The sequence below is a fragment of the Rutilus rutilus genome, assembly GCF_951802725.1.
Source record: "Rutilus rutilus genome assembly, chromosome: 14".
In the NCBI taxonomy this organism is placed as follows: Eukaryota; Metazoa; Chordata; class Actinopteri; order Cypriniformes; family Leuciscidae; genus Rutilus; species Rutilus rutilus.
In genome coordinates, this window is record NC_140219.1 from 9,828,307 (window position 1) to 9,842,186 (window position 13,880).

Genomic DNA, 13,880 nt, shown 5'->3' on the forward strand with positions numbered 1-13,880 from the left:
AATAAATAGAGTCTCAAGCGCTAATTGTCGGGGTATATAAGGTCATGTTTCAAAAGATTCTAAGCATTCTGTTGACAATTTAATTAAACCTTTATAATAACTTTGCTTCTTTTTTTTTTAAATACATTTACTTTAATACAATTTGTTTCACTACACATACCAAACAAGAGAAATAATATAATACATTATTATTATAATATACTTTTCAATAGCAGACATAAAATAATAACAACTTTATATGGTTTTGTGTGCGAAAAGGAATAGTTTTCCCAAATTCTGGCTACCCAGATCATCATGTATTCTCTCTCGTGTTAACAGTAAGTAAATCATTTTGTGAATTATTCTTTTAATGTCAAAATAATTGCTCAAAGCTGCGTCACAGTAATTTCCCGCATCAATAAATGATCTTCTTCATGAAAATGTTTTATAAAATGGGAAAGGTTTTTTCATGTTAAGTTCAGTTTGATTTTAAAACATGTTTCCAAAACACTAAACGACATTATTACAAATGAAATGGTAGAATGACTGTCTCAAATGCTATTGAGCTGCATCCTAGACAGGATGTTTGAGCACCACAGGTGCGTTCTAGGGAGGCAGCTTATTATGGGTTGAGACTTGAGACATGAACAGCATGATATGGGCACATGGACCCTTGTTTTGGAGAGTAAGTTAGCACAACAGCTGTACAAAATCCTCCGCCATGATGCTGCGCTGCTTCCCGTATCTGCACAGCCGACACGAACGAATGAATTAAAGCCTCAGCGAGACAAACAACTGACTTTAGGAGTTGGTATGCTATTGGAGGTAATTCTGAAAGACAATTTGCAAAGATTTGCTGTTCCGATTTCCGGTTTGGGCTTGTTTCCAAGTTAGCTAACGTTATAGCTAACGTGACACTAGTTAGCTACTCTTTGTTCATTTAAAGAGAATATAATTTGATTCAAGTGTAATTATTGTAAAAAAAAAAATGTGCACAGTATTTCCCAAATATCAGTTTATTTAACACATGTTAGAGAAATATATATCTTTTAGAGTGTTGAACCTTAAGTAGCCTGTGGCTAATGTTGATAGCAAACCAGGTTAGCTGTGGTAAAATGTTTGTTTTTAAACAGAGGCATTGGGTGCTTATTATTTTAAACGTGTGTGATTAACATGATGTTTCATGTTATGTCACTCTGTGAAGGCTGCGTTTTAAAATATTGATGAGTTTAATTGGGGCATTAACATAGCATCGAGCTAACTTAACGTAGCTGTTTGTTAGCTTGCGTTCTTTGTGGCATGTCTTCCTTTGGTCTTCTTGGACATGCACGAAATTGTCTAATTATGACGATTAAATATTATTAGACATGTTGCTATTCTAATTAGTGTTGTAGCGTGTGTAACAGGTGTGTTTTGTTCTTGTAAGGAGCTAAGATAGTTATTCACAAGTTGCGTTTGTTTTGATAGTTAGCGATGTCATTTAGCTGCCTGTTTATTTATTAGGCTACTTTTTAATTATTACCTAAACAAAGTTAAGACGAAAATTTGTGGAAAACAAAGGACTGTGCTTAACCTTTTGAGTTGTCGAATTTCTTGGTGCTGCTGTCATATGATGCAGTATAGCCTAGATCGGCAGCTCGTAAAGTTTTGAGACAAGCAAAATGTTTGGTCTTATCTGAATTATTGAATCTAAGTCGTGACTCGTTATCTAGGCTAATCTTATTTTATATATCCTTTAAAGTCTAACTATATTTACAGACGAGTTGTGTGTGTGTGTGTGTGTGTGTGTATATATATATATATATATATATATATATATGTGTGTGTGTGTGTGTGTGTATGTATGTATATAAATAAATATATAAATAAATAACAGGCTTTAAGATGGCATATTTTTTCTTGTTATATAAATCTGTATATGTATTTGTCCCACACAGTGCTCTAGGGATGCCCAAGGAGAAATATGACCCGCTTGATGCCAGGCGGATGTACACTATAATGTCCAGTGAGGAGGCAAACAGTGGGAAAAAATCCATTTGGGATGGCCTTGAAATAACTGGTATGTGTCTTGAATTAAATCCTCTGATTGAAATCTATTTAGATTAACTAACTTCAGATCACTTCTACAATGGAAGTGAACCCAATTAAAGCGAGATCTTTTTATTAATATTTATGTCTGTTTCTGTCTCAGGTAATGTTCGGAGTCTCAGCTCGGGCCTTTGGTCACTCACACACCTCACTGCTTTGCACCTCGGTGACAACTCCCTGTCACGCGTCCCACCTGAAATTGCCAAGCTGCACAACCTTGTGTTCTTGGACCTGTCGTCCAATAAAATCAGGAGCCTGCCAGCAGAGCTTGGCAACATGGTGTCTCTCAGGTGAACTACTTGGAGCAAAAGCTGTGTTATTCTCTCCATGGATCATTAAGTTCCATTTAATGTGTTTGCAATACAGAGGGAAAAAAAGGAAAAACGCTCTTATGACCGCACTTGATGAAACTAGATCACTCCTAACACGGTTTCCACAGTCATGGGAATGCCAGGAAAGTTTAAATTGTGATTTCCAGGTCTAATCTCGAGGTTATAAATGTCAATAGTGAATTTGAGTATCAGTTATAAAAAAAAAATATATATATATTAGGGGTGACCCCGAATAGTCGAAGATTCGATGCTTCGATAGGAGGAGCCTGATTCGACTACCGATCTCATGGTCGAATCTTTGCAGAGGTGTTATGAAACGAGGATCATGCCCCTTTGGCTACATGAGGGCGCTCAATTTCACATAGAACTAGCTTTTATGTCAATACGTTAATATTCAGCCTATTATGATAATGCTGTATATAAAAATGTGCAAAGAAAGAAGCTTTTAATAAATATTTTTTAACGTGCGTGAATAAATCCAAACACCCCGTGACAGATTTAAGTTTCACTTTCGATCCGTGACCGACAGAGGAGCGTCTTGGCGGCAAGGATTTAAATCTTTAACAATGTATGTCTGGGATAAGAAAATCTAAAGTGTGGATGTACACCATCAGAAAGGATATTCTCCAAGGCTGGATTTAGCATCAGGAAAACCATGATCGCACTTCTGCCGACCAACGTTAACACGTTTCACGCATAGACTGGGTTTCACGTTAGAATGTATTTTATCCGCGTGCACAATTTGAAAAGACTCCAACGGACACAGACAGAGTGAAAGACTGGATTTGTTCTCTCGATCAGGTAGGGTACAAGTGATTTCAAAACTTTTCAGCCGGTTCTAATTTGATTTTTGGATGCTGTGACCATTTTTAGCAAAAAAGACTGCCTCCAGTTTAGCATTTATTGTTGTTTCTGCAGTTAAAAAGACAAAGTTGAAAATTCTGGCTACTATCGTTATTTTAATAATTTCTTTATTTTTATTTTATTTATTAATCTGTCAGGGTTATCTAATCTAACTATTTGTGGCTTGTGTTTTGAATATATGTTCCCCTGCACTTTAGGCATTTTGCACACATTTGCTCCTCATCTTGTGACTTGATTCTGATTTATTTCGTTTTGTATTTTTTATTTATTAGAAAGGTATAGGCCTATTCTGTTCTAATTTATTTTGAGTAAATTAATTGTTTATTTTTTCGGTGCATCGATGTTGTGCTGTAGGCTGGCCTGCTCGCACAGGTAATTTAGCAGATTTAATTTGATTTGCATGTGAAATGCAAATCCTGTCTGCAGTGTGGCCTTTCTGGAGTTATGTTATTTCTTAGTTTTATTGATCCAAAATGTTTTTATACATTTTCTTCTATATCTTTGTGTGATTTTCTGTACATCGCGGCTTTGAAACGTTAAAGCCCCGCCCCCATACACATGATTCGACTATTAGTCGACTATAGGCAAGACATGACGATTCTGATTCGACTATGAAAATCCATAGTCGGGGACAGCCCTAATATATATATAAATATATAATATTTATTTATTTATTTATTTTCCAATGTTAGTTGTTTCATTAATGTTAAAACATTTGACCTTATTGTAAAGTGTTATCAATGATTACATTTTTTTTTAATAATTGTTTGACATGACATGAAAATCATGGTAATAGATTGGTCAATAGGTTTTATTCAGAAGTTTTTATTGTTATTGTGTTTTTAATCTAGCATTGAGCGCACAGCTGATTAGTTTATTGGTCGTTAACATTCTTTTTCGGTTTTCCACAGGGAACTGCTTTTAAATAACAACCAGTTGCGGGTTCTGCCTTTTGAATTGGGGAAACTGTTTCAGTTACAAACACTGGGGTTGAAAGGTGAGTGTCATTGTTCTGGGGATTGCAACATCTTGAGATCATCACTTTGTAGTGAAGGTTTCCTACTGACTGTTTGTTTGTGTCTCTGCAGGCAATCCACTCACTCAAGAGATTATGAGCCTCTACCAGGAGCCAGATGGCACCCGGCGACTGCTGAATTACCTTTTGGACAATCTAGCCGGTGCTATTAAGCGCAGTAGGTGTCTCGGACAAATTAACTGTTTAAGATCTGTAGGGCTGGTCCGAATTTTTTTTTTTTGAGCTTCGAAGCTTCGGTAGTAATAAATAAATACATTTCGGAGAGAAATATAAAAAATAAACAAGGCTCAAACATCCATTTCGTAACAGACATGTGTGTTTATTTGAGCACTTCCGTCAATGAAACAACACACTAAAGCATTAAAAATAAATATCAGTAAATAAAGGTAACATATTAAATAATATAATAAAGTTAAATATTAAAAAAATATTCGTTTTATATTTCCACACAAAGATGCGTGCTATAGCCTAAGCCTACCGCTCTGTGCTTTGAGAGGGATGTGGGACACGAGCAAGAAAGAGACCATCTCTTTTCTAATATCTTCGTTTTCAACTTGTTGTAAAATGTCTGAAGAGCAAATTTTATCTTCCACAAGGGCAAGACATTTAGGCTGTTTGATTTTGTGCTGCCAGAGAAAGCGAAACTCAAATCACCCGCGTGTGTGAAATGCACTTAACAAATAATCTTGACGCGCCTTACCAAGTCTAATAACAAGCAAAAACTGTGTTAAATTTTTTTTTACGTGCAAGTGAAAAGTTAGACTATCTGTCCTACAGCAGTTTTTCTACTTTACCACAGTAAAGAATACGAATATAATAGGCCTAATTAAACGCGAACCACAGGAAGAAACGTTTATAAAATGAATGGTGAGTGAAGATTTGGGAAAATAAATAAAAGATTCCATGTCCAGTGGAATAACTAATGGAATATTGTTAAATTCGCTGATAATCGGGAGACCAGGGGCCGTATTCACAAAGCATTTTATCTTACCACTAGGAGTACTCCTAAATCACACTAAAAGATTTTAGCTAGGAGTTTTCTCTTAAAAGTTATTCACAACGCCTTTCAGACCTACTCTTAGTAAAGAAAAATGACATCTCCTAAACTAAGAGTGAGTCTTTGTTGCTATGGATGACGTCATTACTCATGCACGAGCTTGACTGAAGTGACCACCTTGATTGGCTGATTATTGTAACGCGGGAATGATTCCAAACACCTCCCCTACGATGATGATTGACAGGTGACAGGTCTGAGAATGCGTGCGCTACACAAGTAGTGCGAAGGACGGAAGATGATGAATAACTGAATAAATAGCCTAAATGAATAAAAAGTAAGGAAAAACAAATAGCCTAGTAGCCTAATGAAACATATGGATTGATGCAATATCTTTGCAACATTATTGAATTAATCTGTCACTATATGCCTCTGCCTACGTTTGCAAAGAGAAGAACATTTTAATTTGATTCACAATCAAACGTTACAATTAGTTTACATGCAATGAATGAGTAGCCTAGTTTTGGTTGTTGTTGGTGGCGTTATTGCATCCCTAGTTATGCCTACAATGCAAAATTGTTCCCTCGCGATTGGAAGCTCCTGTAGCCGCCGTATACGCATTTAAAAACATCGCAACGTGAAATGCCACAAAAAGCGGTTTGTGAATAGGTCTTAGTGAGTTAGGAGTCCTCTCGACTTCTTTTAAGCTGTCCCAGGCTTAGGTGCTACTTTTAGGGCTAAAATGCTTTGTGAATTACTCTTAGTCAAAAAAGTTACGAGTGACACGCCCATTATTTTTAGGAGTTGCTCCTAAATTCGCCAGTTAGGAGCTACTTTTAGCCTTAAAATTCTTTGTGAATACGGCCCCAGATCGCAAAATACAAAGCTTAATTTTATGGGCTCACACGCAGCTCTCATTCATCATGAATCAAAATGTTTGCATGGCTGCGATGTAACATTTATTTGCTAACCTATTTTTGTAAACAAAGCTTTGCTTCACTCGTGTCATAATATTCATGTAAATCAGTTAGACAGCATTCAAAAAATGTGTTTTGGCGGACCACCGCCGGTGGTGCGGTTGTCAAGTTTACCGGCACAGCCCTAAATAACAGGTAAAAAGGCTAATACATTTTTTCTTTTCTTATTTTTTTCTATTATTCTATTTTCCACAATGTCAAAGCAACGCAGCTTAATCCAAAATACAAGCTCATGCAGTTGTGCGCTCTAGATAGAGAATACTAGATAGAGTATAACGAGGTTGGGCTCCTTCAACTGTCCATCCTAATAAAAACGGATAAAGATTTTATAGTGTAAACATATTGAAGCGCGAATGAGAACCGTTTCGAGAGGGATGCCAGGTGTGCGGGGGGAAAAAAGAATATTTGAATCCCAAAATTTAGAATCGAATACCAACCCACTGAACAAATATTCGGGTCCAGCCCTAAAGATCTGTCCATGTCTGTTTTTTTCCCTCTACATTTCCTCTCTAAAATTACTGTAGTATCATGGACAGTTGTCCATGTTTCACAGTATTCACTGTTAGTGCTGGGCGATTATATCAAATATCTTCATGAAGCTCTTGTTGATGATTTAATGCACAATCAAAAAGTCTAAATATAAAAATACTATTACAATGTAAAATAACTGATTTCAACTTTAATATATTTTTAATTTTAATTTATTCCTGTAATGGCAAAGCTGAATTTTCAGCATCATTTCTCCAGTGTCACATGATCCTTCAGAAATCATTTTAATATGCTGATTTGGTGCTCAAGAATAATTTCCTCTTACCAATGTTGATAACAGGATTCTTTGATTAATAGGAAGTACAAAATAGCAGCATTTATTATTGAATTGTTTTGTAACTATGTAAAAGTCTTTAATGTCACACTTGATCGCTTTAATGCATCCTTACTTTTATTTTATTTTATTCTACTTCCTTCAAACATATAAACTAGTGTATCTATCAGTATGAGAGCATTTAGGCTGGTGTTTTAAAAACTCAAGTAATTTCAATTTCTGTTCTGATTCAATTTCAAATTCTGATTCAGCTTCTGTTATTTAAAAAAAAAAAATTTGCACAGCAGTTCTTTTGTTTTAAGCCCGTTTAAATGCTGATACAATTGACCTTTCGCCGGCCCCTCCCCCAAAACGGCCATTGTCCAATCACACATCATAGCAACCGTTACTATGTGAGCAGGTCCGACAAACATTAGCAAGATGGTGAAGCGTGCGCCCACGGCGTTTGTAAATCGGACACTAGATACCCCGAGAGATTGTCTGGAGGAGTTGTGTTCTTTCCATTCCCAAAGCCGAAAACACAACGTGAGCGATGCCTACAATGGATAAAACAGTGTGGACGGCCCCACTCCCAGTTAAATGTGTCGAACATTACGAAGCATAAATACGTCTGCTGGCTGTGGTGTCGATGGCTACTTAAAGTTTTTTTTGTTTTGTTTTTCTGATCTGAAAAACTATCCTATCTGTTACTCAAAAAACATAATATTGTCTGAACCGCGAGTTTTATGATTCGTTGCCCCACTAATAAATATTATGGTCTCAACCGCGAGTTTTGTGATCTGTTGTCCCCCTAATAAATATTATGGTAAGTGCATTATGAAAGACAAGCAATGAAAGTTATTTAGATGCAAATTAAGGCTATGTCTGGTTAAACAGTTATTGTGTGATTTCATTTATTGTGTGTTGTCAACTTGAAGCATGAATTTGAGAAAGAAAATCATTTTTGGAAGAAAATGCACCACGTACTTTTGTCAATGATATAAGTTATAGCTAAAAGATTGTAAAAGCTTTCAGTTCACCCTGCCTAATTGTAGTTGAAAAGTCAAATTAAGCTTGATTAATGATATACTGTGACTGATCAGATAAACTACAGCATCGAGAATATAACTCCCATGTGTTTTGCAGCATTTAAAATTTTAGTCATAGTGTGTTATGCGAAAAAACACACATAAGAAATTATTGCTGACAGCACTTTTATTTTCAGAGAGTTTTTTCTTTCACACAAAAACACAACAGTGAGTGTCTTTCAATGCTTTTAAACACTTGTTTTCTTGTTCTTTGTCATATCACAAATTATGTGTATGAACACCGGTAAGCATTAGCCTCGATAGAGACGTAGATAGTCGTGTCTCCTTCATTGCGTACTATTTTTATATTTTGAATATATCCCTCCACTGCATACTGTAACCCCTTTTGCCTCGATCTGGAGGATATCGCGGAGGTATTGCTCCAAAAATGGTCACTGACACGCACGGGTATACCTCTTCCCGTCATGGCAATCTGTCGCGCTGGTCGTGTTTGACCATTTGTTTGTCGGACGTAGCAACAGTAACTAAGGGGGGCGGGGCTCGGCGAAAGGTCAATTGATTTCTAAATTGTGATTCAACTGAAAAATCAAAAAACATTTATATAGAATTGCACAGCTTTTTTTTTTAAATTTTTAAAACATTTTTTTTACCTTTGCAGATTAAATTCAAATTATTGTCCTTAAATGCATATAATTTGCCTTCACAGTCCCAACAGAGCAACCTCCATCCAGATCCTGGATTGTGCTGCAGGAGCCTGAAAGGACGAGACCAACAGGTAGATGTTTCTTGAAAACCGTAGAAACATAATTCGAAACCTGAGGACACTTTGCCTGATATTTTGCTCTCCTCTTTGCTTTACCAGCCCTGTTAACTGTAATGTGCTACAACGTGCTGTGTGATAAGTACGCCACACGCCAGCTTTATGGCTACTGCCCGTCCTGGGCCCTTAATTGGAGCTACAGGAAAAAGTCCATTATGCAGGAGATCCTCAGCTGCAATGCAGATATTATCAGTTTACAGGTATAAAGAACTTATGCAAGCCCAGGGGTACTCAAATTACGTAACTTGTGGTTGCTTTTTAGTTTTAGAGCACAATGTGCAGTAAATTACAGCAATGTCTCAGAACAGACAAAAATGCCGTATTTAAAATGTATCTTAACTGTAATTTTTTTCAATACTTTCATTTGCTTCACATAATAATCCACTGATAACCTTCTGGTGTATTTGAGAATGCCTGTCCTAATAGATGAAGTGTTCTCCCTGTGTTTTGTTTCTTTAAAGGTCACTTTTTCTTTTTTAGCTCAGTGATGCACAACAGGTAGCTCTGAATAGTCAATGGGTTTACCCCGACAGCACTGTTTGTCAGAATCACTTAGTCTGCTGTTTCATGCACAGGAAGTGGAGACGGAACAGTATTATAACTACTTCCTTGTGGAGCTGAGTAAACAGGGATATGATGGATTCTTCAGCCCAAAATCCCGGGCCAGAACCATGTCTGAATCGGACAGGAAACATGTAGATGGGTGTGCAATATTCTACAAGACTGAAAAGTGAGTAAAGTAACACTCAAGTGTTGAGAAGTGTGGTGCAAGACTCTGTCTGACAGATTTGTTTCAGTGTTGTTTTGAATGAAAACATGGAACCAGCTTTAAGTTTTTTGCTTTTAGGTTCAGCATGGTGCAGAAACACACAGTAGAGTTTAACCAGCTGGCTATGGCCAATTCAGAGGGCTCGGAGGCTATGCTGAATCGGGTCATGACCAAGGACAACATTGGGGTGGCCGCATTGCTGGAGCTAAAGAATGAGTTAATAGAGGTGCCATGTGAGTATCTGCATGATAACCCCCCCTCATTCCCCCCCCCCCCATTGAGACTATTTATGACAATTGAGCAGCCTCTTTCACACATAAAAAAAAAATAATGACTTTAAAATAATGAGTTGATTAAAAGTGACATTAAAGATTTTTACATTGTTACCAAAAAAATGTTTTTTAAATAAATGCTGTTCCTGAACTTTTTTCATCAAAGAATCCGCTTTCCAAAAATGTTTTCAACATTGATAATAATGGTTTCTAAATGTTTCAAATCATGTGTCACTGAAGACTGAAAATTCAGCTTGGCCACTGTAGGATAAAATTACATAACTTTTCTATTTCATTTATTATTATTATTATTATTATTATTATTATTATTATATTTTTTTAAATCTTAAATTGTAATATTTCACAATATTACTGTTCTTACTGTTTTTTTTGTTGTTGTTGATAAATGCAGCCTTGGTGAGCATAAAAGGTGCTTGCTTATCACAAATGTGTATATATATATAATTCAAATATAATTCTACAATACAAAATAATGCAATGTTAATTTCTTTATGCAAAATATAATGTCCTATTTCCACATTTCACAAACAGCCTTTTTCCCCCCTTCCTACAGCAGGTAAGTCTATCCATGCTATGGAGAAACAGCTCCTACTAGTGGCTAATGCTCACATGCACTGGGACCCAGAATACTCTGACGTGAAGCTGGTGCAGACCATGATGTTCCTGTCAGAGGTGAAGAATATCATAGACAAGGCCTCCCGCAGTCTGAAGCTCTCCTCTGTGTCTGGAGAAACCAACACCATCCCTTTAGTGCTGTGTGCTGACCTCAACTCACTTCCTGACTCGGGTAAGCCTTCTTAAAGCCACAGTCTCATTTTCTCATTTGTGTTGTTAAAAGTGTGTTTTTGAATCCTATAATAAATGATTGACTGATGTGAGTTTGACAAAGTTATGTACAAATGCTATAAAAAAAAGTATACTACAAAATAAGACCAATGACAAAGTAAATAGATTGATTTCATGTTGTCCTTACACCATCTGTTTAATAGTTACATCTGTAGACATGTTTAATGAGTTTCGGTTCTGATTGTAGGTGTTGTGGAGTACCTGAGCACAGGTGGGGTGGACTGCACACACAAAGACTTCAAGGAACTGCGCTACAGCGACAGTCTGACCAACTTCAACTGCAACGGCAAGATCAGCACATCTAGCGAAAGGATCACGCATGGTTTCAAGTTGAAGAGTGCCTATGAGAATGGGCTCATGCCTTACACCAATTACACTTTTGACTTCAAGGTAAGTACAGTGAGCTAATTAAAGTGACCTGCCAAAGTCAGAGTTTACAACTAGTTATGTCAAAAGTATCAATACCAAGATGAAATTTACTATAAAATGATGTATTGATACAACTTTGTCTTTTTAAACTGTGTCATTAGCACCCATTTCTGTATCTGAAACTCTAGGTCCAAAATCTCACTCTCTAAACAGGGATGGATGTATTGATATTGACTATAGCGTTTCATTTTGTTAACTTGACATGCACGCAGTGTCATGTCGTGCCATTTCTTGCTCTGCCATGTGCAGTAACATAACAGATGAACAGCAGAAAGAATGAAAACAGCTCTTGTTGTGTGCTTCAACTGTGTGTGCTCACAACTCCCTTTTTTTTAAACCCAATTTAGGGTGTCATTGACTACATCTTCTACTCCAGGCCACAACTGAGCTTGCTGGGTGTCCTCGGGCCTTTGGACACAAACTGGCTCTTGGATAACAATATCAGTGGTTGCCCACACCCTCACATCCCCTCAGATCACTTCTCCCTGTTTGCACAACTGGAGTTGGTCCTGCCTTATCCTCCCCCTCTTAATGGGATCCACTTACCTGGACACAGGTAGTGAGCCCTCCCGGGCACTTGTGGCGCTGCAGAGTCCCAACTCTTATACGTTTTTTGAAAACGATAAAACCTCTAGAAGCTGTTTCTTTATATATATATATATATGTATATATATATATATATATAATATATACACATATATATTTTTTTCTCTTGTACCTTTATTCATTTTTAGGGTCCAACAAGTTTTCTATTTGTTAAGCTATAGATATTTTTTTATTTTTTTGAATCAATCCCTCCCATAAGCTGATATATTATCATCATTTTTTTATTTTTTATTGTTGGACATAGCTTGTGTGCATGCAATGTATCAACTGTAAGATGAGGCTAAGACTTGGTCACACACTCAAAGGGATTGCAGATTGTTTTAGTTCCTTTTATGGTCAGATATTAATACTATAACCAGCCGTTATTATATTTCTGCAAATAAGCATTAACCAATTTCTTCATGAATTCACCCTCAATTTAAACACTTTTTTTTTTTAAAGTTGACATTCCACTGAACAGAGACATTGCTAGCAGTTGTATTTAATTTCAGACACACTTACATAATTCGCCTTTGGATGAGTGACCAATATTTTGTGCAGACCAAACTCAGTAAGTAAAATTTGTCCCCAACCGGGAAAAGAGAATGGAACCCCAAAAGCTTTTTCACTTGCGCGGTGCTGAAACTCGCTCTACATCGGTGCTTCATCTCCTGATGTTTTAATCTTCCATCAATGGTGCAATATTCAGAACGCTCTATACGTTCTAAGCGAGTGCACTGTTACGGAATGTTTTTACACGCTTATATTATGTAAAAAAAAAAAGCACTTATTTGTCTTTCTCTCTCCCTCAGATGGGAGTTGGAATGGTTTGAGCTTAATATGTAAACCAAATTATTTTAGAGGTCTCGATTCAGCGGCACTGCTTTTTGCGCACTATTGTTTTAACCAGTTCTATGGGGGTAGGCTCTTTGTACGACAGGCTATGTGAATAATTTAAACTGCGCTTGATATCACTGTGGTTATAAAAGGGAGGTTTTTATTAGAAATGGAGGTTTTATATAGGGAGTCTTTTAACCAGCGATTTGTCACTATATTAGGTTGAAAAGGATTTCCCATACCTTTTTATCCTCTCGTTACACACGTCTTCGAAAGATCTGTAGCACTGTTCTTGAGGCTAGTAATGTTCCGACCTAGCCGTTACCACCCCCTACATTGTATCAGAGGGGTTCTCCCAGGTCTTTGTACAAAATGTAATTGAATATATTAACAGAAAAACTTAGGCTTGACTTGATTGTATATGAGCCACATTCAAGAATATTTTTTTTATTTTATTTTATTAAATGTTCTTTTGTACTAAGAATAAATTATGATCCAAATTCAGAAAAATAAGATTGTGTTGTAAGCTACATTTTTATAAAAAATAATCAAAAAACTTACCAGCTTGTATAGAAGACAAAGAGGTTGTTCCTGGTTCTCACTGCCATGCCTTTGCACTTATCGCTCATTTTGCACTTTATTTTTTTTTTATTTTCTTTTGTAACTTACAGAGTACATGCTTTTCTTGTCCATTCAATCATTCATTTCAAACAATTTTTTTCAGTGTGTCTTGGTGCTGTATATGTAAAGGGAGTGGAGTCGCGAAGCTCCGTAACATGCCATCTGTCTATGTGAAGTCAAGTCAGTAACACTTCTGCCATTCCTTTATATATAGTGCAACTGTGTTTCTGTTTTGCACAACTCCACCTGCAACAACCTGTCTTGAAAAAAAAACCCTTTACTATTGTTGTGGTGGAAATTTTATGTAGATTATTTTTCGGATTGCATCATGCTATCAGTGCATCTTCATCTTCTTGAGGTCTAAGAGGCTCAAGAAATCAGGTATAGGACATTTTATTTTTGCTTCAAGAATTTTTTTTTTTTGCAACACACATTTTAAAGTCAAGACTGTGTATACATTTCCATATTTACATCTGTCTAGAATCGGTTTTAAATGGCCATAATCTTTCCTGTTTAGTGCCAGCTTGATACATTCTTCTGAAGCCAATTGTAAAAGTTA

The 13,880-nt window shown here is 36.5% G+C and overlaps 1 protein-coding gene across 3 annotated transcripts; it reads left to right on the top strand.

The window, feature by feature from the left end:
• The first annotated feature begins 654 nt into the window (after positions 1 to 654).
• On the top strand, positions 655 to 11,977 carry cnot6b (CCR4-NOT transcription complex, subunit 6b). 3 transcript variants are annotated; one of them, XM_084430848.1, is made up of 12 exons: positions 655 to 804; positions 1,917 to 2,038; positions 2,171 to 2,357; positions 4,175 to 4,260; positions 4,352 to 4,456; positions 8,828 to 8,896; positions 8,984 to 9,141; positions 9,517 to 9,671; positions 9,789 to 9,943; positions 10,557 to 10,790; positions 11,037 to 11,239; positions 11,626 to 11,977. In XM_084430848.1, the coding sequence occupies exons 2-12, from the start codon at positions 1,927 to 1,929 to the stop codon at positions 11,836 to 11,838; spliced, it is 1,677 nt and encodes a 558-aa protein (XP_084286974.1). In that variant the 5' UTR covers positions 655 to 804; positions 1,917 to 1,926; the 3' UTR covers positions 11,839 to 11,977. The 3 variants fall into 3 exon arrangements, with proteins under 3 accessions (XP_084286974.1, XP_084286976.1, XP_084286975.1); XM_084430850.1 differs by having other exon boundaries at positions 10,560 to 10,790; XM_084430849.1 differs by having other exon boundaries at positions 655 to 790.
• Positions 11,978 to 13,880: the final 1,903 nt, after the last annotated feature.